The sequence below is a fragment of the Panthera tigris genome, chromosome C2 (genome assembly GCF_018350195.1).
Source record: "Panthera tigris isolate Pti1 chromosome C2, P.tigris_Pti1_mat1.1, whole genome shotgun sequence".
Classification (NCBI taxonomy): Eukaryota; Metazoa; Chordata; class Mammalia; order Carnivora; family Felidae; genus Panthera; species Panthera tigris.
The window spans coordinates 72204738-72231975 of record NC_056668.1 but is presented as its reverse complement, the minus strand read 5'-3'; the positions used below and the strand labels follow the sequence as shown (position 1 = coordinate 72231975).

General features: G+C 35.3%; 1 protein-coding gene across 8 annotated transcripts in view; it reads left to right on the top strand.

The window, feature by feature from the left end:
• DLG1 (discs large MAGUK scaffold protein 1) overlaps positions 1 to 27238 on the top strand; it is a 272975-nt gene that overhangs the window by 16021 nt on the left and 229716 nt on the right. For all 8 annotated transcript variants that reach the window (XM_042956289.1, XM_042956288.1, XM_042956292.1 and 5 more), the window contains exon 4: positions 4333 to 4499. In XM_042956289.1, the coding sequence (XP_042812223.1) occupies positions 4333 to 4499 (167 nt within the window). The remainder of the gene's footprint in view (positions 1 to 4332; positions 4500 to 27238) is intronic.

Genomic DNA, 27238 nt, shown 5'->3' with positions numbered 1-27238 from the left:
CTGGCAGTATCAGTTTCCCTGACCTCAGTATGAAACAAAGATATTTAAATAGTGTAAAACTTACATATGAAATTCCATGCACTTGACTCATTTAAGCTCTCCTAGAATCTCTCTCAGCTTAATTTTTTGTGATAAAATATAAAATATACAAAACAAAATTTACCATTTTTTAAGTGTACAATTGAAGGCATTAAGTACATTCACATTGTTTTGTGACCATCACCCCTCTATCTCCTGAACCTTTTCATCATCCCAAACTGAAACTCTGTACCCATTAAAACAATAACTCCCCATTCCTTCCTTACCCCAGTCCCTAGTAACAACTGTTGTTTCTGTCTCTATGAATTTGACTGTTCTAGCTACCTCATATAAGTGGAGTCATACAATATTTGTCTTCTTGTGTCTGGCTTATTTCACTTAACATAATGTCTTCAAAATCCATCCATTCATGTTGTAGGATGTATCAGAATTGTATTCCTTTTAAAAATTGAATAATATTACATTGTTTGTATATACCACGTTCTGTTTTGTAATCATTTATCTCTTGATGAACATATGGATTGTTTTCACCTTTTGGATGCTATGAATAATGCTGCTGTCATCACTGATGACAAATCAGTGATGTACGAATACCTGTTTCAATTGTTTTGCATATGTGCCCAAGATCTAATGCTGGATCAAATGGTGATTCTATGTTTGAATATTTTGAGATACCACTGTATGGTTTTCCACAATGGCTACATCATTTTATATTTCTACCAATAATGGACAAGGGTTTAATTTCTCTACATCTTCATCAATACTTGCTATTTTCTGTTTTATTGATAATAGCCATTCTAATGGGTGTTTACTCAGCTTATTTTGTCTTAAGCCTGATGTAGTTAAAATAATATGAATATTTGATTTCCAGTCCGTAAGAGCTCAGATACAGCAAATTAGAAAGGACTTTTTAATAGATGAGGCATTTTAATTGACAGGATGTGAGTGAACTTTTGGAAAATCCACATAGGGAACATTTTATTCTATGATCTTTCTAGATAGTAAAATGCTACTCAAAGTTATAGTAGTCTAGATCTCTTTTGTCCTGTATGATAATCACTAGCTGCATGTGGTTATTTAATTAAACATAAATGAAATTATAAATTCAGTCCCTCATTTACACAAGTCACATTTTAAGTGCTCAATAGTCATATGTAGCTAGTGGCTACCATATAGTGGCAGCTGTAGAATGTTTTGAAAGTTCTTTTGGACAGCACTGATCTAGATATTTGTTAGAGATATTATTGAAGGGTAACACAACAGTATTTCTGTTAAGTGTAGAATAAAAGGTCACAGAAAGTTAAGATTTCAAACTTGACTTACAATAATGGAAAATATAATAATTTTACATAGTGATAATGGGCTACTTTTTTTTGGGGGGGGGCTACTTTTCTTGAGATTGGTAATCATCCAATTACTCAACACTCATTTAGTGCTGTTGGGCATAATTGTATTAGGAGCTCTGGCATATTTTTTTTTAATAGGAGATACCTCTCCCTCTCTCCTTATAGATCTGTAGATATATATCTCCTACTTATAAAATATGTATTTCTTACATATATAGAAATATATACATAAATGTATAATACTCATATATATGTCTTCTACAAAAAAAAATCTGTAATATTTTCTGAAAAATAGTCCTATTTAAATTTCCCTAATTGTCACAATGTCTTTTATACCCTCCTCCCCCCCCCCCCCCCCCAGTCAAGCCTCAGACATTGCAGTTGATAGCTGCGTCTTTTTTGTTTCCTTTCTACCAAAAAAAAAAAAAAAAAAAAAAAATTCTCGCTTTCAAACAGTTTCCTTTTCATGACATTGACTTCCTAAAGAAACTGCCAGTTGTCTTATGGAATGTCCCCTTCTGGATCTGTTTTTTTCCCGTTGCTTTTCTGGTATCATTTAACTTGTTTCACCAGCCACTGTATGTCCTGTGAACTCAAGTTGGTTCTGAAGGCTTGATTTAGGTTCAGGTTAAACAATTTTTGGTAAGAACACTTTGTAGCTGATGTTCTGAATTTGAGTTCATTTTTTCATGATGGCTATATGAGCAATTTTATATAGTAACTCGTTTGTAAAATGCTTTTACATAGAATTTTCTCTAGTAATATTCTTAACACCCTGTGAAGTAGGTTGATACTACCTCACTGTGCTGAGCTTAGTTTTTATTAGCTCTTTACTTAGAAAGTTCTACAGTGCTACTCCTTATTAAAAGGGAATTACTTTGTCTCTACTGTCTTCAGAAATTTTTTTTTTTTTAATTTTTTTTTTTTAACATTTATTTATTTTTGAGACAGAGAGAGACAGAGCATGAACAGGGGAGGGGCAGAGAGAGAGGGAGACACAGAATCTGAAACAGGCTCCAGGCTCTGAGCTGTCAGCACAGAGCCCAACGCGGGGCTCGAACTCACGGACCGTGAGATCATGACCTGAGCCGAAGTTGGACGCTTAACCAACCAAGCCACCCAGGCGCCCCCAGAAATTGGTTTTTAAAAAGAGATACTAATCTTTTCATCATAGAAATAAGTAAAAGTTATTCTGTCCAAATGTTATTTATAGTAATTGTACATGATTCTGTACAGGATAATGCCCCACCTTTGCTGTTAAATGATACTTTCTCCCCATTAAGAAATCAACTCAGGGCTGCCTGAGTAGCTCAGTTGGTTAAGTATCTGACTTCGGCTCAGGTCATGATCTCACTGTTTGTGAGTTCAAGCCCCACATAGGGCTCTGTGCTGATGTCTCAGAGCCTGGAGCCTGCTTTGGTTTCTATGTCTCCCTTTCTCTCTGCCCCTCCCGTGCTCGCTCTCTCTCTCTCTCTCTCTCTCTCTCTCAAAAATAAACATTAAAAAAAAGAATCAACTCAAAGTATGCCATTAGGTGAATAAAGAATATAATAGTGGTGAACTTAAACATATGACTAACACTCAGAGCTTCTGAATGGCATGAATAATCAATCACTGTTAATATACCAAGTTTATAGTAATTCCAGCTGATAGCAAAGTAGCTTGATCTTTTAAATTATCCTGTGCTACTTTAAGTAAATGTATGGGTTTTTTAAAGAGTTTTGTCATATGTCTGGGGCACCTGGGTGGCTCAGTTTGTTGGGTGTCCAACTTCATTCAGCTCAGGTCATGATCTTGCAGTTCCTGAGTTAAAGCCCCATGTTGGGCTCTGTGCTGACATTTCAGAGACTGGAGCCTGCTTCAGATTCTGTGTCTCTTTCTCTCTGCTCCTCCCCTACTCACACCCTGTCTCAAAAATAAATAAACATTAAAAGAAATTAAAGAGTTTGTCATATGTCTGATTGATTCTAAAATGTACAGTATTTAATTTACTATTTACTTTTTTTTGTTTACTTTGGTGTGAAAAACCATGTGAGGGGTTTATATTGAGGAGATATTGATGGTACAAAGATAAAATATCAGTAATGACTCATGTCTTCCAAAATTTACCGTAACAGGGGAACCTGAATGGCTCAGTTGGTTAAGCATCCAACTCTTGATTTCGGCTCAGGTTGTGAGCTCACAGTTGTGAGATTGAGCCCCACATCGAGCTCAGGTTGGAGTGTGGAGCCTGCTTAGTATTCTTTCTGTCCCTTCCCTACTCGTGTGCACACGCTCGTGTGCATGGACTCTTTCTTCCTCTCAAATAAACTTTTAAGAAAAAAAAGACAAAATTCACAGTAATGATATTAGCTACTGTTGGTTAGGAGCCTATTATGTGCCATTGTGCACTATATATGACACTCAGTCCTTATAACAATTCATAATTAAGTTATCAGAGGTTAAGTAACTTGCCTAAACAGGTAGCTGATTTGTGGTGGAATAGAGATTTGAACTCAGCATTGACTTTGAATTGTAAAGAGCCTGCAACTTTTACACTATGTCCTGCAAGTTCTGATGTGACCGTGACATAATAAAATGAGAAAATATGCACTTTTTTTGTTGTAAGTTTATCTATTTTGAGAGAGACAGTGCAAGCAGAGAAGGGCAGAGAGAGAGAGGGGGACAGAGGATCCAAAGTAGGCTCTGTGCTGACAGAAGAGAGCCTGATGCAGGGCTTGGTCTCAAAAGCCAAGAGATAATGATGTGAGCTGAAGTCAGATGCTTAACTGCTTAACTGACTGAGCCATCCAGGCGCTGCTCCCTGTTTAAGTGCATTGGAAGATTGGACTTATTTTACTTATCTGGAGTAAAAGTTTTGGTTTTGAGTTATATTGTTTTAGCAATGCATAGTTTAATTAGACAATCAAAATACTTCTGAATTTTTTTTTCCTTTCTTTACCCCTAGATATTCAAGAATTTTATGAAGTGACCTTACTGGATAATCCAAAATGTATAGATCGTTCAAAGCAGTCTGAACCAATACAGCCTGTGAATACTTGGGAAATTTCCAGCCTTCCAAGCACTACTGTGACTTCAGAAACACTGCCAAGCAGCCTTAGCCCTAGTGTAGAGGTAAGATAAAGAAAAATTTCTTGAAGCTGTTTTTCAGTAATCAGTTTATTGGGGCTGCTAAGTTTTTCACTTTATTTATTTTGTTTTTTCATTTAATTAAAATGGATATTATGTGGAAGTATCATAGGATTACAAATATTTTTGAAGAGAAAAGCTCAGAATCTCTGGTGCCTTTTCTTAAAATGCTGTGAATGGTTTGAGGTCTGAAATACTTGCTTTAGACTATTAAAAGAATACTTTGTATGAGAGACCTCAGTAAAATCATACTTTGGAAAGATGGTTTTGCTCTGATATATTTTTTTTTTTTCTTTTTGAGACATAGAATATAGTTTTGTAGTCCTGGGGAGTTTAGTTGCTACATTTACTCCAAATATTCTGTTTTATTTGGCTTAAAGATTATTAAAACTTACTAAAGACTAAGTAAAGATTAAAGACTAATCAGTAGGGACACCTGGGTGGCTCAGTCAGTTGAGCAGCCAACTCTTGATTTTGGCTCAGGTCACGATCTTATGGTTCATGAGTTCAAGCCACTGTCAGGCTCTGTGTTAACTGAGTGGGAACCTGCTTCAGATCTGTCTCCCTCTTTCTAGCCCTGTCCTGCTTGTGTGTGCTCTCTCCTCTCTCTCAAAAATAAATGTTAAAAAAAAAAAAAAGACTAATCAGTAAATCTTAAGGTCAGCATTGGTTTCTGCATTTTTCTGTAGTTAAAACTGTCTGTTAAAGTTTTAAAAACTAGTTTAGTAATATTCTTTTTTTTGTTATGATACACTATTGCTGGTGGAGTTAGAACAGAGATATGAAGCATTTTGTAATGAGCCTTCTATCTGAGAAACGGTCATTTGAAAGTGGTTGTCTGACTGAATTTGATTCTAGTCCCTTCTAGTTTGTATTAGAGAAGTATCTGGAAAATTGAATCAGCCTCTCTTTGGTTAGTAATATATCAGGGAAAAGTAGTGGTGGGCAGCAACAAGACAGCCCTTTGGTAATGAAGTAGACAGTTTCCAAGTTTTCCTTTTTATATTAAGTCACATAGAATTGTAAAATTTTAGAAGAGGGAGCACATCTGATCCCTCTTTTTTATTTTAAAGATTAGGAAACTGAGATCCAGAAGAAAATGAATGACTTGACCCAGCCTATTCAGCTAGTTTGGGCAAGTCTACCCTTGGATTTCAGACCTCTTAACATCCAATTCAGAGTTCTTTTTACTAATCCTGGCCTGAACTTAATGTGTTTCTCTCTGATTAGGGAGAGATTCTAGTGTTATCTGTGCATACTTTTTTTTTTTTTTTGTCACTTTCTCTCAGATCATTTCAGTTTCCATTCCTTTTTGTTGATGTGTCATTTGTACTTATGATCCATCCCAAATAGATTTTTTGAATATTTTTTTAAGGTTCGTTTATTTTTTGAGAGAGAGACAGAGACAGAGAGAGAAACCAAGCACGAGAGGGGGAGGGGCAGATAGAGAGGGAGACAGAGAATCTGAAGGAGGCTCCAGGCTCTGAGCTGTCAGCACAGAGCCAGACTCTGGGGTTGATCTCAAGAACTATGAGATCATGACTTGAGCCGAAGTCAGACACTTAACCGACTGAGCCATCCAGGCGCCCCGAGATTACTTAAAAATCTTAAAAAAAAAAAAAAAAAATAGTACTGGAAAATTTCAACTTTTATGAAATGAGGCACTGCTACCTAGAAATGCTGTGTGCGGTGCTGGTGTTTCTGCATCTCTTGACAAGTATATTAGGGACATGTTAACAGGAGAATAGAAGAGAAGAATAAGAACTTTCTGACTATATATGACAGATCTTATTGATTAGGAAGATGGATGAGAAGTGAATATGATTAAAAATGTTGCTTAGGGCTTGGCACATGGAAAATGCTCTACTGTGCTTGAAATTTATATCCATTCATGAATAGACTTAGTAACGGGAATATGGAGGTGTGTTCATCACTCCTAGATTGTTTTAAAAAGGGGAAAATCTGTGTCAAATTTGAGTGAGCTAAGTTTGGTTAAAGGGAAGTACTCTTTTTGCAGAAGACAGAATACCCTGATGGATGTTAGTCTGAAAATGTAAATAGTTTTGAAACACACTGATGGATGGCAGTCATAAGGATTTTTTTTTTTTAAATGCCTGGGATATTTACAAATTTAATTTCTACTTTTTTTGAGAGTGCTATAAGAGAAGGAAAGTATATTCCCCTGTTCCGCATCTATTTATGCTTAATTTGGACAGAAAACTTGGCTAAGTGACCTTTGACGTGATCTCTTGAGACTTTTTGAGGCATGTTTAGGACTGAAAAGAGACTTAGATCATTTAATTCACCTTACTTGTTTTGTAGTTGAAGAGAATCCACTGATCCAAATTAAAACAAATGTAGAGAAAGTTTTTATTTGACTATAACTTGAAACATAATATGAAAATTATGAAAATACTTTGTCTTGTACAAAATTTTGGTTATTATTGCACTTGTTCACTAATTCTTGGATTAAAAAGTAAGATTGTGCTTTTGTGACAAAATTGCATGCAACACAATCTTGTCTCTTTTACTTTATGTTCGCTTTTGTAGGATTATCATAAAGAGGGTTTGTTTGTTTTTTGCTTTTTTGCAAAAAGTATGTGAGATTGAGCAGTTTCCAGGGCATGCTTCTCTTACTCTCTTAAGGTGAAAATCTTTGTCTTGTAAAGACATTTTCTTTCATTTTTCTTTCTTGTCCTTTTTGTTGTTGTTACAGTTGGTAACTGCTCTAACTTGACAAATCCTCATTTGTCAGTTAATTTGTGCCCTTGTAACTTTGTTTCTTCTGATGTAGTAAAATGATAATACTGTTTATTTTTAAAGTGACATGATAGTATCCTATTGTCTTAGAACTTTTTTCTATTTGGTATGTATGTCCCCTACTTTGAACGTATACCTAGTGAGTTGTTTGGAATAATGTTTGCTTAATATTAATGATAGTTTCTGGGTGATGGGGATTTTTTTTTATTTTTAGTACTTTTCTCCATTACTTTTTAAAAATAGTGAGCATGTGTCATTTTTATGAAAACAAATCTGTTTAAAATAAGAGTGAATTTTAGAGATGGTAAGGAAGAATATTTGAAAGGAAGCAGGATGCAAGAGTAGGAGCAATTGCCTGATTTAATGAGAAGTTCCAACAGAAAAGGATGCAGTATCCTGTTTTAGTCCTTTTGAGTTGCTGTAACAGAATACCACAGATTGGGTGGCTTATAAACAACACAAATTTATTTCTCACAGTTATGGAAGCTGGGAAGTTCAAGATCAAGTCACCAGTAGATTCAGTGTCTAGTGAAAGCTTACTTCCTGGTTCATAGTTTACCATCTTCTCACTGTGTCCTCACATTGAGGAAGGGGTGAGGGAGCTCACTGGAATCTCTTTTATAAGGACACTAATTCCATTCATAAAGGTTCCTTGCTCATGGCCTAATCACATCCCAAAGGCTCCACCTCCTAATCCCGTCACATTGGAGTTGAGGATTTCAGTGTATGAATTTTGTGTGTGTGGGGGTGGGGGTGGTTGGGACACAAACATTCAGTCTATGGCAGTTCTGTTTTTGACAATACATTGGAAGCAGATCAAAGATTCAGAGGTTTAAAAAAAGAATGAAACCATAACATTTTAATGATTTTTGGTTATGAAGAACTTTCCTAAGCATGGCAACAAACAAAATCCAGAAAAAAGAAAAAGTTAAGAATGCTGACTTTGTAGAATTTCTTTGTGGACCTCACAAAGTTTGATTGTTTGAACTTTGGTTATAGAACTTCTATATCTTGAAAGATGCATTAAACAATTGAGATGCTGAAAGGATATGCTGGGGGAAAACTTGCCACACTTATGAAAAAGGACTAATTTCCAACCTTCTCAACTCAAAAAACCTCTTAAAGATCAGTAAGAAAAACGTCAACATTCAATAGAAAAGTGACCAAAGGATGTGAATGGATTGTTTAGATAGAGAAAAAGAAATACAAGTGCCCCAATAAGCCTATAAAGAGATGCTCAACCTCACTTTGAAAACATGCATATCAAATTAATAAAGTGTTTTTTAACTAGTTTGATTGTCAAAGATTAATTAAATGTGAGGAAACAGAAACTCTTATACTGTGGGTAGGAGGTACAGTTGTGCAACCTTTCTGAAAGACAACAGTATTCATATTCTTTGGTTTAGCATATGTTATAGATGTACTCACACAAATTATTAATATATATAAATATATATTCATTAATATATACAATAAATTATTAATATATATAATAACAATATATAATATATATGTTCATTGCAGTACTATTTGTAATATTAATAAAAATCAACAGGGAAACAATCTAAATGATTATCAGTAAGAAACTGGATAGGGGTGCCTGGCTGGCTCAGTCAGTAGAGCATCCAACTCTTAATCTCAGGGTCGTGATTTGAGCCCCACATTGGGTGTAGAGATTACTTTAAAAAGTAATTTAAAAAAAGAAAATTGAATAAACATGTAATGTTACAGCCACTTACTGCAATATAAAATAACAGGCATGAAAATATAGCTTATATATCTATATGTTATTAAATGATTGCATATCAGGTATATAGTATGCATATCAGGAGGTATAGTATGACTGTAAAAAGAAAAAACGTAGAAGTTAGGTATATCTGGAAGAATACACACTTAGTCTGTTTTCAGTAATGTATTTGTTTTCAGTTATCCCTGCTATCTCCAAGCCCTGTTTCAGCCCTTCTGAGTTCATTTCAGAAAGAAATTAACTGAGTGGAGTAGGGAAGATAACTTTTTTTTACCTTCTCTTTGATCTTTTGATTTAATGCTTTAAAATAATCCATCTGCTTTAAGTAGAATTTTAGGAGATTGTAGAGTTATAAAATCAGTCTGCTAGGTTTAATCTGAAGTCCTCTAAGCATTGACTTAAATTACTGAAGTAGTGGGGTAGTATTTGTACATAAAAGTGCACAAATCACAAATGTGTAGCTTGATGAATTACTGCATTGTCAGTACACTAGGTCAAGAAAAAGAAAATGGAATGACTGCTAATGGGGTTCCAGAATTACATAGCAATGGTGGTTGTACAACTCTGAATATACTAAAAACCAGTAAATTGTACATTTTAAAATTTGGTGAATTTTCTGGTATGTACATTACATCTCTTGTTAAAAATATACCTGTACCCCAGAAATCTCCCTTGTACCTTTCCTAGTCCCTACCTATATCCTCTTCTTCAAAGGACCATCCTGATTTCTATCACCATAGATGAGTTTTGCATTTCTAAAACTATTTATTAACAGATTGTGTATGGTATATATTTTCTTGTGTCTAGCTTCTTTTTTCTTATATTTGATAATTTCATCCATAATTGGAAGTTTTTTCATTCTCTGTGCTGTGTAATATTCCATTGTATGATACACTACAGTATATTTATCCATTCTATTGATGGGTATTTGTATTGTTTCCAGTTTTGGGTCAGTGCTGCTTTGAACATTCTTTTACAGTCAGTTCTGTTATAGCACAACATATACATTCTTAACAATCACTACACTGTGCAAAGTTGTGCAATAAAAACCACAAGGCTTATGTAGAAAATGGAGTTGGGGACTCCAAGCTTAAAACTTGGTGGGTGACATATATAAAAAAAAAAAAGACAAGATCCTAATAAAAATGGTAGCACAGTTTCACACATGGTTAAGGAGTACATAAGTACTATAATAAAGATGGCCTTTTATCTTGAAAATAAATCTTATTTGCTGTGGGAGTGTGTGTCAGGGTTGCAACCTGTGAGTTATTGTGCAGTGCTGACCCAGGGATTTACCTGAAATTGGATGAACAGTTGTTAACACAACAGGTGTGGATGGGTATGAATCATAACATTTAGGAAAAGCTGAAGGCTGAAATGTGTGTATTTTGTGTATTTCTGTGTGGTTCATTTGATCTGGGTGCAATTTTCTGTTCTCACCTAGTGTTTCTCATGGACAAGATTGAGCACAAACAAACATGAAATTTGTGTTATGCTAATATTGTTCCCTAACACATCATTGCATTGGAACAAATTTGCATTTTCAAAATGTTATAGCAGAACTGTGTGTATATTTTTTGGTGTACCTGTGTATGCATTTCTGTTGTTTATATACCCAGTCGTGAAAATGATGTGCATATGTTTAGTTTTGGACATGATGACAACACTTTTGCAAAGTGATTATGCCTGTGTTTTGTAATTACCGCCAGTATGTGCAAGTTTCAGTCGCTTCACATTATTTGCCAACACTTGTTATTGTCAGTCTTTTTATTAATAATTTTAACCATTTTGGTAGGTGTGTAGTCATACTTCATATGGGTATTTGCATTTTCCCTATCATTAAGATTAACAAACACCTTTTCATATGTTTATTGTTCATTTTGCTATCTTTTGTGAATGGTCTACTTAAGTTTCTTGTCCTTTTTTTTTTTTTTTTTTTTTTGATTGTCTTTCATCTTACTGATTTTAGGAGGTCTCTCTATCTAGATATGGTTCCTTTGTTGGATATATGAATAACATACATTTTTTCCCACTCTGGGGCATGCTTTTCCAAATGATATCTTTTCAGTATATCTTATGGTTAATGCTCTTTGTGCCTATTAAAATGGTTTTCAGCTCCAAAGTCATAAAGTCGTCCTACTTTATTATTTGTTAAAAACTTTTAATTTTGCTTTTCACATTTACATGTGTAATCCATACTGCAGTTTGCAAAATTTCACATGAATCAGCATTTTACTGTGTCTCCATGCTTGGCACTCCAGTCTAAACCACCCTCATTTTTTGCCTAGATTATTCTAATAGTCCCCTTAATCAACCTATCTGCATTCAAACTTGTCCCTTTTGAAGATTATTTTTATAAAATGCATATCATGTCATTATCCTTCATTGGCTTTTCATTTCTTTCATAATAAAGTGGGAGATCCCTAATGAGACTCAGAAGTTGTAAATTACTTGACCACTGCCTGTTTTCCACTCATTTTTTAGAAGTCTTTCATTCTTTGGCTACTGGTTCCTTGTAGCTCAGGGCCCCCATATAATAATTCCTCTGCGTAGGAAGTTGTCTCTTGCCATCTCCAGCTCACTTTTAGCCTTTTATCTTAAATGTCAGTTTTTTAGCAAATATTGATCACCTATTATATATCATGCCTTGAACAAGGAGCTTGAATAGAAGCAAAGTTCCCTGTCCTCATGGAGCTTACTTACATTCTAGTGGCAATGCAGGTAATAAGCAATAAATTAATCAATTATCTAGTATGTTAGAAGGTGATAAGTGATATGAGAAGAAAAAAAGAGAATAGAGTGAGGGTGTCAGGAATGTCCGATTCCTTTGCAGTTTCACAAAGTACATTGCAGGGTACTTTGCACTTTTTAGTAGGGTATTTTATTGAAAATGTGATATTTGTACAAGTTGGAAGTTGATGCAGCTATTTAGAGGAACAACCAGTTCCTCTAAGTAGAGTGCAAAGACTCCAAGGCATAAGGCTGGAATTTACGAGAAATAGCAAGAGGACCAGTATGGCTGGAGCAGAGTGAGTACAGGAAAGAGTGGTGAGAGATGAGGTCAAAGATAAGGCAAAGGCAGATCATGTAAAGCTTTTGCTGGGTCTGGAGCGAAGGAGTGATGTTATTTAACGTAACCTTTAAAAGTATCACTTCTGCTGTTTTGTTGAAAATAGTCTTTGGTAAGAGTAGAAGCAGGAGACCTGTTAAGAGTCTGTTTTGGTGATCCAGTTAAGGATGCATGTAGGCGTTAACCAAAGTGGTGATAATGGAGGCGCTAAGTGGATGAATTACGGATATTTTAAAATGTAGAGCACAGGGATTTGGGACAGATTGGAAATGGGTTGGGAGAGTAAGATGGAGATCACAATAAAAGAATTAAGGATGACTAAGAGGTCACTTCCTGAATAGAAGGCTTTCTTTACCTCTCAATTTATCAAGCCTCTATTATAACACTTTCTGCCTCTGCTTGATTATACTCATCACTGTTATAATTAAATGCTGAAATATATATTATTTTGTGTTATTTGGAGTCCTTGAGGTTAGGTACTGTCTTATTTACTAAATGTAGTACTTGCATGTGGTAGCTGTTCAGTAAATATTTTTCAAATGAAGTGAGAATTGTGGTTCTTTCCATATTGTAATTAAGTAGTAGGCTAAAGGTGATTATATATTTTTCTGACTGTTTATCATAGAAATCTTCCATGTCTAGTAAAATCAAGGGAATAGTACAACACCCATTATAATACAGCAAATATCCAAATATCCATAGGGTCAACAATTACTAACATTTTGTCATATTTGCTTTTTCTATGTATGTATATTTTTGGGAAATTATCTGAAAATCAGTTGCAGACATCCAGCTCTTAAACTATGAAAACTTTGGCACACATCTCCTATGACCAAGAATAGCCAAACATCCTTCTGTGTAAACAACCCTAGTACTGTTATCACACCTAACAAAATTAATAATAATTATTTTATTTTCTCTCGAATTCACTTTTACAGCCGTCTCCATATATATTAGCTCTGCCCTGCCTTTGTAAGAGGAACAAAGTTTCATTTCTAGTTGAAAGGGAAAAGTATCTTTTACAGAAGAATACCAGCTAATAAATACAAATGGAATGATAAAATGGGGGTGTGGTGAATCAATATTTTGAAACCTCTGATGAAATGAGTGATTCAGGGAAGGATCATTAATGGGTCAGTCAGGTAAAAATTCACTCAAGTTGCTGAAGTACCCACCTACAGATACTTAAGATCTGGAGGTTGATCTGGAAGATCTGGAGGTTGCCACCTTTAAGTTATCATCACAAGTGCAACAACCTGATATGATACTATGTGCTTCCTGGTGCGATGCAGTATGAAATTCAATATATCATTATGAAGTCTGTTTATCAAAAATGAGTATAATCAATGTTTACATCTAACTTCCTGTTACAGAAATACAGGACTTCGTGGGAGGACTTAAGCAACATCAGGAAACAAATTAAACAAGTATAGAATATGTGGTATTCTGTAAGGCAACTGGCATGATCGCTTCAAAAAGTTAATGTCATTTAAAGAGGAAAGAAAAGGATGGGCAGGGTAAAGCTTGTATTTTGTTTTAATGCTAGTAGTTAAAGTTTGTGCAGTATTTCCTTTCAAAATTGGGTAGTAAGTTTTTCCCTTTTTTGTTACTCTATTTTTTTAAAAAAATTATCACTAATTTAGTGACTGAGAGTTTACTTATGCAGTGTTTACAGGCCATTTCAGTTATTCTTTGGATACTCACATTGTGCCAGGGATTGGGATGATGATCCCTTGAAGAGATCTGGATCCCTCTGTGTCCTTTTGACATGCTGCATTGGTTTTTGAGCACGTCCTTGTTCTCTAGCACAGTTTTTCCAAGTTCATTTTGAACTTTCACTGCCTTAGAACTAGAATCAGCCAGCAATAATGGCTTCTCTTTCTCTGTTCCATGTGATTGCCTTTTCTTTGAGGCATTATCTTTGAGAGGTAAGAGAATATAGAGGCAGGTGACAGTCTACCAACTTTAGCCTTTTGTCCCAGAACTGGTAAAATAAAATTTGAGAAACATCACTGGTTTAACGACACATTATGGTATTAATATTTTAAAACTATATGATGTATTCTTTCTTCCTGTCTTAAAAAACTCACACATACTCCATAAGAATGGATAATACTTACAACATTATTTTCAAACTGCACAGTTTTAAAGGACACACTCACATACATGATAGATAATGTTTTGAGATGCCATAAGAGCATGGATTCTTGTTATAGTCTCCTGATGTATATGAGATAAGCTAGGGTTTGGTCTTTTGTATTTGGAGCTAATACTCACTTGAGAATTCAGCAAACTATATATAGTTCAGGGATGTTTTGACTGCCCAAACTTACATTATTACCATGTGGAAAACCAGATTAGAACTCAGTAGTTCAGCTTCAAGGCACATGTTTCTGTATTTAATAACTTTCTTGGTACTTGGACTTGTTGCCTAGATAAGTGAAAGTATCACAGTGAAGGAAATAAAATAAGGAAAGAAGGAACTAATTAGAGATAGAAACATAACAAGGAAGTTTGTTACAAAAAATTTGCAGAACTATTTGACATAAGAAAATGAAATCCCTCCCTGCACAGGAGCTTCTGAAAATGGTTTGGTATAATCTACCATGTTTTTCTTTGCATATTTCTGGTACTGATTTGTAAAATAGTCATATTATACTAATATACTGTTTTTAGCTTGTGTTTTTACAGCTTTGTGTTTCAGGATGTCTTAATGTTTTAGCTATCTTTCCGTATTAGCCATATTTGCCGCGGTCTTATTGATTGCTGCCTGGTATTCCTGTATAGATATGTCTTTTTTGATAGGGACAGTAGATCTAAAGCAGGCCCTGCGCTGAACACAAACCCTGAGGTCATGACCTGAGCCGAAGTCAGCCGGATTAACCGACTGAGCCACCCAGGCACCCCCAAACTCAGTACATTTTTGATCTTTGGTGCCACCTAGCCTATAATTCTGTATCCCTGAAGCAGACCTCTGCTTCAATTCATACTATGGACTTTGGAAGACAGCTGACAAAATTTTATAACTTTATGAACTATTAAAATTTTGAATCCCTGCCTGTGAAGTAATAATCAGATGTATTGATGGTCAGTGTCTTTTCCTGTTTCCTTTATCATTGAACTCAAGGTTCTTATCCTTCTTGATGCTCTATTTTTCTAGCAGACAGCTCTATCTCAGAGACAATACATCACAGAGTTGCTACTCTGAACTCTAATTCACTCTTCCCATCACCAAATTTACAGTGTTGTCTCATTCCAATTTTTAAGGGGTATGTTATAAAAATAACAAATATACAACTTTTGAAATAATGCACAACCCCTATGCAAAACTCCTGTAATTAAAAAATGTCATCAAGTCCAAAATTCATAGGTATACTGAGTGAATTATACATGAGATGTCTGCAGGTGATTTTGATGACCGCTCTGCTGTTATTTTACATTCACTATTACATAATCTTTTATATTTTTATGTTTATAGCTTAGGGCAGTCCTATTCCAGCATTTAAACGATAGTTGTTAGTACTAAAACTGAAGGACGTACTCCCAAATCAGTAACTTTGTAATGGAAGTGAAATGTAAAGAAACCATGTAAGAAGTGAAACAGCTGTCGTATTATGCCAAGATGTTAATCTAGAAGAAAACTTGTTAAAGCTTAGGTATGCCACAGTGGTTATAGATTTATATGCTGCAGGAAGGCCTCCCAGTATGTCTTAGATTTACGAGTTTTGATTATATAATGTTTTCAGTAGCTAATTTAGGTAATTTTGATTGTTCTGTATCTGTGTTGGCATCCATTACTATCTTCAGTATTAGAACAATGATATCCCTTCATGTGCTCTTAGCCCCCCCACGCCCTTTGGATTGTCAAAGTGATACATGCTTGTAAAAATTCCTAACTTTATAAAAGTATGTTTTCAATTATGTGAAAGTCACCTCAGAGAATTAATACTAACAGTTTCTATTATGCCCTTGATCCTTTAATGACTGCTTCTGTTGTGCTCTTGATCTTTTTTCTTTGGAATCTCATTCTCTTTCTCCTCATTTGATATCTATAACCTCTTTCTCTTCCTTGAACCTTGGTACCTTTCTTTATCCTATAAATATATTCAAAGATTCCACTAAAAGAAAAGCAGAAAAAAGTGATTCTTCGTAGGATCTGATAGTATACCTTCTCTTCATAGCTAAGCTTCTTGAAAAAGTAGTTTACCTTTTTTCTTTCTTCACTTCTCATTCTTTTTTAAAAATGTTTGTGTGTGTGTGTGTGTGTGTGTGTGTGTGTGTGTGTGTGAGTGAGTGAGAGAGAGAGAGAGAGAGAGAGGGAGAGACAGGGAGAGAAAGTGGGGGAGGGGCAGAGAGAGGGAGACACAGAATCCGATGTAGGCTTCAGGCTCTGAGCTGTCATCACAGAGCTTGACACGGGCTAAGTTAGACGCTTAACTGACTGAGCCACCCAGGTGCCCCCTTCACTTCTCATTCTTAATCCACTGTAACCTGACTTCTGACACTCCTTTTTCCACAGTAACTGCTCTCTTTCATTTTCAGTTATTTACCTTAAAGAAAAATCTCTGATTACCAAAATAATTCAGGCATATCTTAAAACATACATATACAGAAAAATGCACGTTATTTAAATTCAGTCTTTTTTTTTTTTTTAACATTCTTTCTCTGAGATAATCTCTTTTAACCATTTGATATATATTTGTTCAGCTAATCCTATATGTTAATCTATTACTTAGCTCATACATATATATTGAAAATGAGAAATATATATATATATATTCTGTAATTTCACTTTCTGATTCTGTATGTTGAGATCTGTTACACTGCATTGTATAATGGAGAGCAAATTACTTAACCTCATATGGTACTTGTAAGTATGAAATGGGATAATGTACATAAAACTTAGATCAGAGTCTGATACACATGTTAAGTGTTTAGTAAATGGTAGGTTTTAAAAATAAAGAATTTTTATATTAAAATGTTACATGCTCATTAGTAATTTATCAATGTAGCAAAGGATAAAGAACCTTTTTTTTTTTTTTTTTTCAAGTCCTATCTGTGTGTGTTACATTTTGGACCGCAACTTTTCATCCATTAAAATTTTGTCATGAATTTTGTTACTGAATTGTAACAATTCAGTCCTATCTTCAGGCTTCAGTTGTAATTCTAGTTCTCTTGCTGTTTCCATCGCATTACTTTCTCTATTGAAGTCTTGAACCCTCAAAATCATCCATGAAGGTTGGAATAAACTTCCTCTAAACTCCTCTTAATGTTCATATTTTGAACTCTTCCCATGAAGAATGTTTTTCTCGTGCCACAAATGTTCTTAATGGCATCTAAAATGGTGAATCCTTTCCAGAAAGTTTTCAGTTTACTTTGCTCAGATCCATCAGAGGAGCACTATCAATGGCAGCCATAGCCTTACAAAATACATTTCTTAATAAGACATGAAAACCGAAATTACTATTTGATTCATAGACTACAGAATGGATGTTGTGTTAGCAGGTGTGAAAACACCATTAGTATCATTGTGCATTTCCATCAGAGAGAGCTGTTGGGTGACCAGGTGCTTTGTCAGTGAGCAGTAAGGAGTCTTTTTTTCTGAGCAGTAGGTCTCAACAGTGGTCTTAAAATATGCAGTAAACCATGATGTTAAAAGATATGCTGTCATCCAGGTTTTATTATTTCACTTACAGAGCACAGAGTAGATTTAGCATAATTCTGAAAGGTCCTAGATTTTCAGGGCCTTTCAGAATTATGGCAAATGAACATTAGCTTCAACTTCAAGTTATCAGATGCGTTAGCCCTGAACAAGAGAATCACCCTGTCCTTTGAAGCTTTGAATCCAGGCATTGACTTCTCCTCTCTAGCTATGAAAAGTCTTAGATGGCATCTTCTTGCAATAGAAGGCTGTGTCATTTACATTGAACATCTGTTGTTTTGTATAGCCACCTTCATGAATTATGTTACCTAGATCTGGATAACTTGCTGCAGCTTCTGCAGCATACTTGCTGCATATCCATACTTGCTGCTTCACCTTGCACTTATATTATGCAGACAGTTTTTTTCCTTAAACCTCATGAACCAACCTCTGCTAGCTTTAAACTTCTCTTCTGCAGCTTACTCACCTCTCTCAGCCTTCACAGAATTGAAGAGAGTTAGGGCTTTAATCTGGATTAGGTTTTGGATTAAGGGAATGTTGTATCTAATTTGCTTTTCTGTCCAGACCACTAAAACTTTCTCCATATCAGCAATAAGGCTGTTTTGCTCTCTTCTCATTCATGCATTCATTAGAGTAGCACTTTTCATTTCCTTCAAGAACTTTTCCTTTGCATTCACAACTTGGCTGTTTGGCACAGGAGGTCTAGCTTTCAGCCTGTCTCGCTTTCAATATGCCTTCCTCACTAAGCTTAGTCATTTCTAGCTTTGATTTAAAGGAGAGATGTATGATTCTTCCTTTCACTTGAACACTTAGAGGTCATTATTGGGTTATCAATGAGCTTAATTTCAGTATTGTTGTGTCTCAGGGAATAGGGAGGCCCAAGAGGAGGGAGAAAGGTGGAGGAGGGGAACAGCTGGTCAGTGGAACAGTCAGAACACACACAACATTGATTCACTTTGCTGTCTTATATGGGTACAGTTTGTGGTGCCCCTAAACAATTACAGTAGTACCAAAGTAGCACCAAAGATCACTGATCACAGTTCACCGTAACAAATATAATAATAAAGTTTAAAATATTGCTAGAATTACCAAAATGTGACACAGAGATATGAAGTGAGCAAATGCTAGTGGGAAAATGGCACCAATAGACTTACTTGGTGCAGAGTTGCTACAAACCTTCAGTTTGGAAAAACAAAACACACACACAGTCTCTGTGGAGCACAATAAAACAAAGTGCAATAAAATGAGGTGTGCCAATACTTTTCTGACTACTTGACCCAGCCCTATATATTAGGAGTTTTTCCATTGTTCTTGGCCCTGTGAGAGTTCTGGGAATTGTTCTACTTGCTTCTTTCCAGGGTTCTTTCCCCACGTTTCCTTGTATGTATGACTGATCAGAAATAATCTGAAGAGGAGGATTATCCAGATCTGTGAAGCTCTCTCTATGGAGCTCTCTTCTCCCTGGTACTCTTACCTGTGAATTTTAGACACCCTGGATTTCCTGAGTTCTCATCTTTCTCCTTACCTTAGATTGTTGGGCTTTCTTTATTTATCCAACTCCCTCTGCTGCAGCCTGGAAACCTTTTCCAGGCAGTAGCTGGGTCATTTATGGGACTCACTTCATTTGTTTTTCTTCTCACAAGGATCACTGTTTTTGCTCAGTCTTTGTTCAATATCTAAAAATCATTTTTTTCTTGTTTGTCTAGTTCTCTAGTTTTAAGGCAGGAGAGTTCTGTCCTGGTTGGAAACCATTGCATATATATAGAAAGCTGTTGGTATTCTAAAATATTATTAATTATCTTGTGTGCCTGAATATTGAGGTGTGTCCATCCCAAAAGGCTCATATTTGAGACCTTCTAAAGTTACTCCTATTACAGGGTAATTTCTAAATTATTTTTCACACAAATGACTGTTTAAGAACACATTGGCTTGAAATGCCTTTAGTGCAAGTTTGGGTGTTTATAGAAGATGCAGCGAGTGTAGAATTAAACACAGATTAAATAATCATGGTTGAATATGACCTTAAAAATTGTCAAGTGTTGGATATTATATACAAGTTCTTTTTGAAAGATTAAAAAGTATACTTGGGACACCTGGGTGGCTCAGTTGGTTAGGCATCCAACTCTTGATTTCGGCTCAGGTCATGACCCCAGGATCGTGGGATCAAGCCCCACATCAGATTTCATGCAGAGTGTGGAGACTGCTTGAGATTCATTCTCTCCCTCTCCCTCTCCCTCTCCCTCTCCCTCTCCCTCTCCCTCTCCCTCTCCCTCTCCCTCTCCCTCTCCCTCTCCCTCTCCCTCTCCCTCTCCCTCTTTTTCTCTCTCCCTGTGCCTCTCCCCTGCTCATGCTCTCTTTCTAAAGAATGACATGAAAAAATAAAAGGTACACTGATGAGTATTAGTAAGTGGTTATATAATAAAGATTATAATGGGTACTTACAGAACAAATGGAAGAAATTGTCTATTATGTGAATTAGTACTAATAGTGATTTGAGATAAAATATCAGGTGACATTTAATACACGAACTGAAAAAATGCAGCATCTAGGGGCACCTGGGTAGCTCAGTCAATTGAGCATCTGACTCTTTTTTTTTTTTTTAAGTTTGTTTATTTATTTATTTTGAGAGCGAGAGAGCACGCAGGAGGGGCAGAGAGAAGGAGAGAGAGAGAGAGAGAGAGAGAGAGAGAGAGAGAGAGAGAGAAAATCCCAAGCAGGCTCCACACCGTCAGCACAGAAACCAGTGTGGGGCTTGAACTCACTAACTGTGAGATCATGACCTGAGCCAAAACTGGGTAGGCTTAACCTGCTGAGCCACCCAGGCACCCCAAGAGTCTGAGTCTTGATTTCAGCTCTGGTCAGGGGATTCCAGGGTCAGGGGATTGAGCCCTGCATTGGGCTCCACACTAAGCGTGGAGCCTGCTTAAGACTCTCTCTCTCCCTCTGCCCCTCTCCCCTCTTCTCTCTCTCTCTCTCTAAAATAAAACAACCAACCAAAAAAGTGCAGCATCTAAACAACTTAGAAGTGAAATTGATATTTGAGGTCAGAATAATTAGGTGATTCAACAAATATTATAATGATGACCCTAACATTTAAGGTGAATATGAAGACTGACTGTAATTGTTTTCTTAGTGTGTGAGTGGAATAAAATATTTTCAACATATTATTTTAATAATATGTGTTGTTAAATGTATGTATTAATTGAGTCAATTTAAAATGGGTATTTGGTTATTTATATTCTTATAAGCTTAGGGGCACCTGGGTGGCTTAGTCAGTTAAGTGCCCAACTTTGGCTTAGGTCATGATCTCACGGTTCGTGAGTTTAAGCCCCATATTAGGTTCTGTGCTCATAGCTCAGAGTGTGGAGCCTGCTTCAGATTCTGTGTCCTCCTCCCTCTCTCTCTCTGTGCTCCTCCCCTGCTCGTGCTCTGTCTCTCTCTGTCTCATAATAATAAATAAAATGTTAAAAAAATTTATATTCTTGGGGCGCCCGGGTGGCTCAGTCAGTTAAGTGTCTGACTTCGGCTCAGGTCATGATAATTATGGTCTGTGAGTTCGAGCCCTGTGTTGGGCTCTGTGCTGACAGCTCAGAGCCTGAAGCCTGCTTCGGATTCTGTGTCTCCCTCTCTCTCTGGCCCTCCCCATTCATGCTCTGTCTCTCTCTGTATCAAAAATAAATAAACATTAAAAAAAATTTATATTCTTATAAGCTTATATTCGATCCGGCAAAACTGTTTTAAATAGTTTTTACTGGGAAAATGGGGTATTTTCAGGGTCATTTCAGAACTCTTTAATTTTGTAATCTATAATTTAGATATCAGAAAGGCTGTTCATTAATTCAGCAAATATGTATTGAGCCCCTTTTACATTCTGGTCACCAGGTGCTAGGGATAAAGTGGTAAATACATGAGAAATTCTTGAGTCGTGCCTCAGTGGAGCTTAGAATCCAATGAATTCAGAAATTGAAGCATAGGAATTTTATAAGTAGAAGGATTTAGAAACCACTGAAATTTTTTGTTTTATAAAAGGGGAAATTGAGACCCCCCCCCACTCCCTTCAAAAAGAAAATGACTATTTAAACTTACATATCCTGTTTATGACTCTTAGTATAGTGATTTCAACGTCCACGGTTATGAATGACGTCTGCCAAACTTAGGAGTGTGTTCTCTCTGGGCTATTAGATATAATAAAAATTTCAAATAAATTTCAGAACACAGAAACCAGCTCAAGAGTTTTATACACCTCTTTATTTTCTTTCATAGAATGCAGTTCCTAGTCAGTACTTAGATATTATCTACATTGTTTGCAGTATTTTTCCTAAAAATGATAAACTTTATTTGAGGAGTCGTTAGCCTTGAGTGGGTTTTACTCTTTCATATTGAGAGCAAAGATTGTTGGGGTAGTAGGATTGGAAGAAGGGACTACTCTCAGTTTCCAACCAAACATGTAATTTCTAGACTATTTATTCTGCACAGGGGAGAGGATATGGTGGCCCATAATGAAATTTACTTCTACCCACCCCAGGCCTTACAGCTACATGTATATATGCATATAGATTTATAGCTATAAGTGACATTTATTGAGCACTTAACAAAGTTGGCAGTATTTTTTAGTGCTGTGCACGTATTATTTAATTTAATCCTTGCAATAGTCCTGTTCGACTGCTTAAGGTCAACTTTCACTAGATCTGTCTCAGGTATATCCTGTTAGACTCGAAACAAAAGGCTATCACCTGATAGCCAATCAGTAATAATAATGATGCTTATTAGGTGATAGATGTAAGTGATATACATGTATTAGCTCTTTCTCATAACCCTCATAGTGAAAGCTGCTTGATGCAGCCCACAATACTTGAAACATTAGGAATAGGAGTTGGGGTATAAGAGGCAAATGGGAACAGTTTAGTAATTTGAATTTGAGGTTATTTATAATACCTGTAGACCATGAGGAAACCTTGTGGACAGAAATTCCAGGTAGTTCTCTTCTTTGCTGTACATTTTTATTTTATTTTATTTATTTATTTCTTTATTTATTTTAAAATTTTTAATTTTTTTTTTTTTTAATTTATTTTTGAGACAGAGAGACAGAGCATGAACAGGGAAGGGGCAGAGAGAGAGAGAGGGAGACACAGAATCTGAAACAGCCTCCAGGCTCTGAGCTGTCAGCACAGAGTCTGACACGGGGCTCGAACTCACGGACCGTGAGATCATGACCTGAGCTGAAGTCAGACGCTCAACCAACTGAGCCACCCAGGCGCCCCTTTACTGTACATTTTTAAAGGGAGGCAGCAAGCTTATGAGACTGAAAGCAGGTTGCATCCCTCTGTCTTGTCCCCTGTCAGCCTGTCAAGCTCTGTTTTCAGTGATCTTGAGGACAAGACATGAATTCACAAAGTTAGGCTACTTCTAAATTTAAAACTAAGTCTTCTTGAGGAGTTTGAAATGCTACATAGTTATAATTATCTTTTTGTGGTGGTAATTTTTTAATTTTTATTTTTGTAAGGGATTAGTGAAGTGAATTTATTAGTAGGGCACTAAAGTTAAAATCTGGCTTCATTGGTAATTTTTTTTTTTTTTTTTTTAGTAAAGCGCGAAGAGGTAAGTTTTAGAAATAATATTTTAGATAGACCATTTTGTTCTTCCTTCTCCCCTTCTCAAATAAACCACATGGAATATTCCATTCATTACTGCCTGAGAAAGTCATTACTTTGCAAGCTGCAGTTGCTGAAATGGTTTAGTGGAAGAAATGTTTGCTTGCATTTTTTTTTAGTGATTTTTTTTTTTTTTGGTAGTTATTTTTTTGAATATCCAAACTGTAGCAAGCAAGAAGCAGATTTAAATTTATATCAGGGAAACCTCTTTGTGGAACATTTCATCAGATGACTCCTTGTCAACCTCATATCTTGGAAAGAGGGATTAATGAAATAGCATCTGAAGCAGCAGTGAACTCTTGTGGAATAAACTCTGACATCTTCCACGGTGTTTTGTGGGATAATTTCAAGTTCTTCAGATTCAGATTACATAAAGAAGATTGTAGGACACGTGACACATTCTGGTTTCTTGTATTTCAGATATAGAAAAATTGATACCTCTAAGAATGGATCCTGGAGAGATCTTGTTACAGTTATAACTTTTTATCTATGGTTTTATCTCACAACTTTATTTTTAATTTTATTTTTAATTTTTTTATTCATAGAGGAATTTAAAATAGTTTGCAATAAACTGCTTTATGTATAAAATATTGTAATGGTAAAGTAATGGATTGCCTGTGCATTGTAACCACAAAGGTAAGATATAGTATGCTTTCTCCATTTCGTTGTTAGTGACAGAATGTGAGAGACCTTTTTGTTCATAATGTATTTTGAAAACAAAGTGTAACATTGTTCTATATTTGAAAATAGATATTTGAAACCATGTGATGCTTAAGTTATATCCTTTTAGAAAGGTAATATTCTGAAATGTGTTTTAGGTACCTAAAAATGGTATATTGAATGGATATTTTTTTTCTCTGAGATCTCTAGGAAGCTTTTTTCCCTAGCAGCACAGATTTAAAAGGCCTTGATTATATTTAAATCTTGTAAATATATTCTGAAAGTTCTCCCCCTCTACTTTATTTTCTGCCCTAACATGTCATACTGGTTTAAAGTATAACTCATTTTGAGAACATTTTCTGGACTCTTCCATCAATTGCAAATATTTTTTCCAAGAATTAGAAAATAGTCCAGTTTTAATTGTGTTGCCTTTGGAAAGATGTTGATTTGGATTTAAAGTGATTAAACTTGTACAAGTCCTCCTTAAGGAAGTATGTGTTTTAAAGTCTGTTTTGCTCATTGTCCTCAAAGTACAGCATACTCTATTTAATCTCTAAGTTTGGTTTATTTCTGAGCACCAATTTGTGGACATTGTGTGATTGTGTAAGATTCAGGATGCTTACATTTTCAATTTATACATTGGTTTTTATGGAATAATTTACTTTGTTATTTCTGTGCACTTGACAGTGATTGTTAGACAAAATTATTCAATTTTAAAATTATGTTCAGTAATAAGAGTAAGTGAATTTGTAGATTCTTAAAGTATGCTATTCCTGTATAGTGAACTATTTCTCACAAAAGGATAAGTGAGAAATTTATGAAAATTAGTTTTGTTTGCTTGTTGCTCACAGAGTTAAAGTTTGAACAGTAGGAGCTTTAATCAGATACAAACATGTCCATTATCTGGTCCTGTCCTCTTCATAAGGGGATGTCTTCTGTGTACCCCTAAGTAAAATGTCTTATTAAATATTCTTGAAGAATATGTAGAGAGCAGTAAGCCTGAAAAACAGGCTTTGGGTTTTTTTCCCTCCATGAGTTCTTTTCATGGTTGTCTGTGGTTCGTTCTCCTTGTGATTTACCTTTATCACCTCATTCATTTGGTTTTTATTTCTGTTATTTTAGCCAGGTTATTTGAAATGATCTCTCTCTTCTTTCAGTCCTATCCTTCTTAATAAAAAGTTTTTGCATTTGACCCTTTTTAAGCAAAAGAGAGCTGCTATTGTCAAAAAAAAGTTGTGTAGAATTAATATCATAAAGTTTTTATAATTTTTCATTATGTAACTGTTAAAGCAAAAATAGAAAAAGATGTAGGTTGGAAATTAGGAAGCCTAAAATATTATTTGTAGTTACTTTTGAAAGAGCTAAATTAAAATAATTTCTTCTGTTATTAGAAATAAAACCCTTTGAACTAGTGACTATAGCAGGAAGAGGAAAATTCTTAATTTTCTTTTCAACTAAATTGCTACAGTGTTTTCTCTCTTGGATCTTTTTTCTGATCTTTATACGGTTTTATATGTGGTTATAAAGTCTGACATATCGTTGATGTAATTCTATCATGTTAATACTAAAACACCTTTCCAAGTGAGATTTTTTTTCATCATCCGCCTCTCCTCTCTCCCACTTGTGTAGGCACGGTGAGCTAGGTAGGCTTGTTGCATCATTGCTACCATGGATACCCTTAAGAGCAGGCATGTGGGTTGTGCTAAAGCAATGATGATTAGCTTTCTGGGTTTTTTCCCCCCCGTAACTATATGTTCTTCACAATGAAAACTCTTATTTTAAAACGTTTGCAAATGACTAGGTTGTGAGATGTGATGACTAAATCATCACTGCTACTGAACTGCCAAATCTTGGCCTCTGTATACAGTAGTATTAATGTCGTTTACTAATTTAAGATGATCATAAATAGCTCTACATTCTTTTTCTGATTAATACATTTTAAACACAAATGTTTGTTTTGCCTCTAAGTGAAAAAAATGTACTTCGTCTTTGAATTTTTAAAAATATTGTTCTGAATTTAGATATTTTGCAGGGGACAGGATTCTAGTGAGCATTTCCATCATAGCAGTATTTATGATTATTGTTACATGTGAAAAGCACAAAATATTATATCCAAGCTGACTAAATTACATAAAAATCTATGTATGTAATGTCTTTGTAAGAGATACTATTTTTGTGTTTGTAAATTGTTGTGTTCTAGCTTTGTAAATCTATGTCATTTGGGGTGGAGTTAATATTGTCAGGGAGCCAACAGACTAGTGTGGTTTTATCAGACTTCTTATCACCTAAAGGAAAATTAATTTGGAACATACAAGGTCCAACAAAGAGTGATTTGTTAGTATTGTTATATATGGTATGTTTTCTTTTGTTAGCAGTAAAGCACTATGTATAAACTACAGCTAAAGGCATTCATATTCTTTAGTTTAGAGGTTTCCCAGCTGTCTATTCACTTTGGAGAGAAGGGAGTTGCATAACTTTAGTACCAGAATTTCTTGCAGTGGAGTCATGTCTTTTCCACCTTTTGTTATACTGCTTCTTCTTATGAAATATAAAGGGATTTTCTCTATCTCTATTCCTTTAGGACCATTTAGCAGAAGTTTAGGTGGCAGGAGAAAGGCCTGAAAAGAAAAAAAAAATATCCTGTATGTTCTTGATTAGCCTTAGAAAGGAGACAAGGAACTTTCATATTTCAGGAGATTCTCTTATACTCAGTACCAGTTGTTATTTTATTATTTCACTTATGCAAAACTTGATGTCCATATTAATTGCTATTAAGGCGATATTTGAGTCAATTTATGCAGTTTTAGAGATTTCTTCAATTAAGGATTGCCAATACATATGTTTTAGGAACTACAAATCACGTTTTCATTATTTTTGTTAACAGATTTTTTTTTCAATTCTTTTGAGGCATTTCCTCCTTCTTTGAGATCTTAATGCATAATAATGTCCTCTGTTTGCAAGTTCTTACCACCAAATCTTACCGTCCCTTCAGATTCCACCTTAACACATGACTTCCTCAAGAAAGCCTTCCTTAATGCCCAAGATTAAATAAGTTTCCTCTACTTCTGTAAGTCTTTGTAACACATGCAGTATCATATATTTGTGTGATTATTAATGTATGTTTCTCTCACTGGATGATAATCTTTACAAGTTAAGATTTTTTTCCTGCAGGGT